General features: G+C 38.4%; 1 protein-coding gene across 1 annotated transcript; it reads right to left on the bottom strand.

The window, feature by feature from the left end:
* Positions 1-2,348: 2,348 nt before the first annotated feature.
* On the bottom strand, positions 2,349-3,901 carry LOC139835753 (uncharacterized). Its single transcript, XM_071825617.1, has 4 exons — positions 3,479-3,901; positions 2,768-3,031; positions 2,468-2,569; positions 2,349-2,369 (listed from the first exon to the last, which is right to left on the bottom strand). Exons 1-4 carry the CDS (start codon positions 3,899-3,901, stop codon positions 2,349-2,351), a joined length of 810 nt encoding a protein of 269 aa, XP_071681718.1.
* Between the last annotated feature and the right edge of the window lie 355 nt (positions 3,902-4,256).

The raw sequence follows: 4,256 nt of genomic DNA, 5'->3' as shown, positions 1-4,256 counted from the left end.
TATATGAAAACCAAGAGCTAGAAGCTACACAGTGCGAAAACTGAATACTCAACAAATATAAGCGAAGAATAGGAGTATTCAAATGAAAAAAGCAGAGCGTGTCTCTCTCCCAAACAAGATAGGATCCAATTTATTCAGAGAACTAAGATAACAAAACAAAAATAAAAGCACACAGACGCTCCAAGTAAAGCACATAAGATGTGACGGAATTAAAATATAGTTTCACTAGAGGTGACCTGATAAGTTGTTGGTGAAGAAGGGGATGCCTTGGGCATCCCCAAGCTTAGACGCTTGAGTCTTCTTGAAATATGCAGGGATGAACCACGGGGGCATCCCCAAGCTTAGACTTTTCACTCTTCTTGATCATATCATATCATCCTCCTCTCTTGATCCTTGAAAACTTACTTCACACCAAACTCAAAGCAATCTCATTAGAGGGTTAGTGCATAATCAAAAATTCACATGTTCAGCAAGGACACAATCATTCCCAACACTTCTGGACATTACCCAAGGCTACTGAAATTTAATGGAGCAAAGAAATCCACTCAACACAGTAAAAGAGGCAATGCGAAATAAAAGGCAGAATCTGTCAAAACAGAACAGTCCGTAAAGACGAATTTTTTCGAGACACTTAACATGCACAGATGGAAAAGCTCCAGTTGAATGAAAGTTGCGTACATATCTGAGGATTACGCAAGAATTTTTCAGCATTTTACGAGTTTCCTACAGAGAGATCAACTCAAATTCGTGACAGCTAAAAATCTGTTCCTGCGCAGAAATCCAAATATAGTATCAACTTTCTATCAAAGACTTTACTTGGCACAAAAACGAAATAAACATGATAATGAGAGGTTGCTACAGTAGTAACAACTTCCAAGACACAACAAAACAGTAGCAAAATAAAAACATGGGTTATCTCCCAAGAAGTGCTTTCTTTATAGCCATTAAGATGGGCTCAGTAATTTTAATGATGCTCTCGCAAGAAATAAGAGTTGAAGCAAAAGAGAGCATCAAAAGCAAATAAGAAACACTTTTAAGTCTAACCCACTTCCTATGAAAAGGAATCTTGTAAATAAACAAGTCATGTAAGCAAAATGCAATAAGCATAGGAAAACAAGACAAGCGCAACTTCAAGATTTTAAGCAAAAAGAGAGGTGTTTTAGTAACATGAAAATCCCTACAACCATATTGTCCTCTCTCATAAAGATTTTCAGTAGCATCATGAACAAACTCAACAATATAACTATCACATGAAACATTCTTATCATGAGCTACCTGCATAAAATTATTATTATTTTTTTTTTGAAACCCAGGACTGTGAGGCAACAGCCCCACAGCAATTTATTACTCCAAATTAAAGAAAGTTATGTACATACACCAAAATAAAAACTATGTACAACAGAGGAAAAAAGGCTCTAAGACAGAGACCTAATCCAGTCTAACAAACTATCCTTATGCTTCTTTTTAATCCGATATTGCAACAAAGAGATGTCATGAATAAACTTCCCCTTCCACTTAGTGAAAGAGTGAACCTCAAAGATCAAGATCTTCCCATTTCTAAGTAACCAGATGTGCCAACAAGCCAATATGACTACTTCCATGAAAAAGGCTTAGCAAAACTCTTCCTTGCACCATTCAAGACCTCACTGCAAGTCATCGCACCCACCCACTCAATCTGTAGATAGTTCCATATTCTTCTGCTGAAGTTACACTCAAAGAACAGATGAATACGATCTTCATAATTCCTACCAGGACAAAGTACACAATGCTCATCCTCAGTGACATGCCAATGCCTTCTCTTTAACAAGTCCCTTGTATTTAACCTATCTGATAGCAGCAGCCAGGCAAACACCTTGTGCTTCATGATACAACATGATTTCCAAAGCCATTTATATACACTAGGCACCTGTATGTGATCATGAATGTGCTTGTAGAATCTAGCCGAAGCATAATGCTCTCCCCAAATATAAACCCACTGATCATTGTGTTGTGTCAAAGGATTGTCCTGCAAAATTTGCTTGACCTCCCCCAACTCCTGGTAAGCTTGAATAGACAAAGGCCAGTAGAACCTTGACTCCAAATCCTCCTCATGATACATATCCACCAAAGAAGCATTTGGGGAGAGGGCATAAGAGAACAGTCTGGGATATCTTTGACATAAAGGCAATGATGAACCATTAACCCTCCAATTATCGCACTGTAACAATAAAGTATCACCTTTACCATGAATAATAGCTGCTACTCCTCTAAAATTATCAACCTGCTTCATGACATCTCTCCACCAAAAGGAACCACACAATTTTTCCTCATGGGGCACCTTACCTTGATAGTGTGCAAACCATACCAACTCAACCCAAGGCAATTCCTTCCTATTATAGAACTTATCCAAGAATTTAATGAGTAATGCAGCATTCTGTTTTTGGAAGTTGACAATCCCCAATCCTCCTTTCAATTTAGGTTTACATACCAATTCCCATGCAGCCAAAGACTGTTTTGGCATACCATCCTTATCTCTCCACAGACATTGTCTTAAAATTCTATCCAATTGATTAGTCAGCCCAATAGGCAGCTGCAAGGAGCACAGAAAATGCAATGGCATAGATGACAAAGCAGAGTTGATCAGCTGCAAACGTGCCCCTTGAGACAAAAAACTAGAGCTGGATGTTAACTTCCTCTCAAGACGACACACCAAAGGTGACAATTCAGTGATTGTTGGTCTAGTAGTCCCAACAGGTAAGCCCAAGTAAGTAAAAGGCATTTTACCCACCTGACATTGAAAAGTATCCACCAATTCCTGGAGTAACTCCTCTGGGACATTAATTGGTAGCATCTGAGACTTGTCAAAGTTGATTTTTAACCCAGTTGATAATGAGAACTTTCTCAAAGTATCCTTTATGAGCAACAGCTGATCCTTATCAGCAGGCAAGACAAGCAAAGTGTCATCAGCATATTGAACAATAGGGAAGTCTGGGTCATTAGTAGAAATAGGCAGTGATAATAACCCTTGCTGTACCAAGTCATTCAGCACAGACTGCAATAGATCAGAACCAAAGAGATAAAACAAAGGTGATATTGGATCCCCCTGCCTGACTCCCCTGTTGCACTCAAACTGTTTCCCAGGTATACCATTCAATAAAATAGAAGATGTACCAGTGGATAAGATGATTCTAGCCCAATTTATCCATTTATCATTAAAACCTTTATACCTCATAACTTGCAGAATAGCCTCATGCTCAATAGTATCAAAAGCTTTAGCAAAATCCAACTTGAGCAATATGATTGGTTTCTTAGAGGCATGGCATAAAAAGAGATACTCAAAAGACCAAGCCAAACAATCTTGAATGGACCTACCCCTCAGGAAGCCATATTGATTCTTATGTATACAAGAAAGGATTTTATCTTGGAGTCTATTTGCAGCTAGCTTTGTAAGAAACTTCACACACACACTAGTCAAAGAGATAGGTCTGAAATCATTGACCTGTACTGGGACAGGCTTCTTAGGTACCAAGGTGATGAAAGAGCCATTAATATTCTTTAGCTGAATAGTCTCATCATAAAAATCAGCAGCTAGCTTGTAAAAGTCATACTTCACTATAGGCCAACATTTCTTTAAGAACAAACCATTAAAACCATCAGGCCCAGGAGCCCTATCTGCTGGCATGTGCTTAATTATTTCATCCATCTCTGCCTCTTCAAAGGGTCTAGTTAATTCCTGCAAACCATCCACTCTATGCAAAATTCTCTCCAAATCAAATTGCATGGAGATGGACTCAGATCTGCCCATCCTTTCCTTATACTCCCTCCAAAACAAACCTGCCATACTATCATGATCAGTCACTTCATTCCCATCTACATCTCTAAGCATAGCTATAGCATTCCTCCTATATCTTTCAGTAGCCATGGCATGAAAAATTTTTGTGTTATCCTCCCCAAGTTGAATCCACCTAATAGTGCAACGTTTCCTCCAGTAATTACACTCAGCCAGAAGTAAGCTATCCAAATGCTCCTTAACAATTCTCCTGAAATTAAATTCAACAACATACAAAGGCCTCTGCTCCTCCAAAGAATCCATTGATAAAATCACTGAGTTGCAATTCTTGATCATCTGTTTCAATTTAGCCATACTAACATGCCACTTCTTCAATTCATGTCTTAAAGTCTTTAATTTGTCAGCCAAAATAGCTGAGCTATAAGTCTTTTTAGAGCCCTTATCCTGCATAAAATTATTACTCTCCACATAAGCATAGTCATTACTA

The sequence above is a fragment of the Lolium perenne genome, chromosome 2 (assembly GCF_019359855.2).
Source record: "Lolium perenne isolate Kyuss_39 chromosome 2, Kyuss_2.0, whole genome shotgun sequence".
In the NCBI taxonomy this organism is placed as follows: Eukaryota; Viridiplantae; Streptophyta; class Magnoliopsida; order Poales; family Poaceae; genus Lolium; species Lolium perenne.
This window is presented reverse-complemented; position numbering and strand designations above follow the sequence as displayed.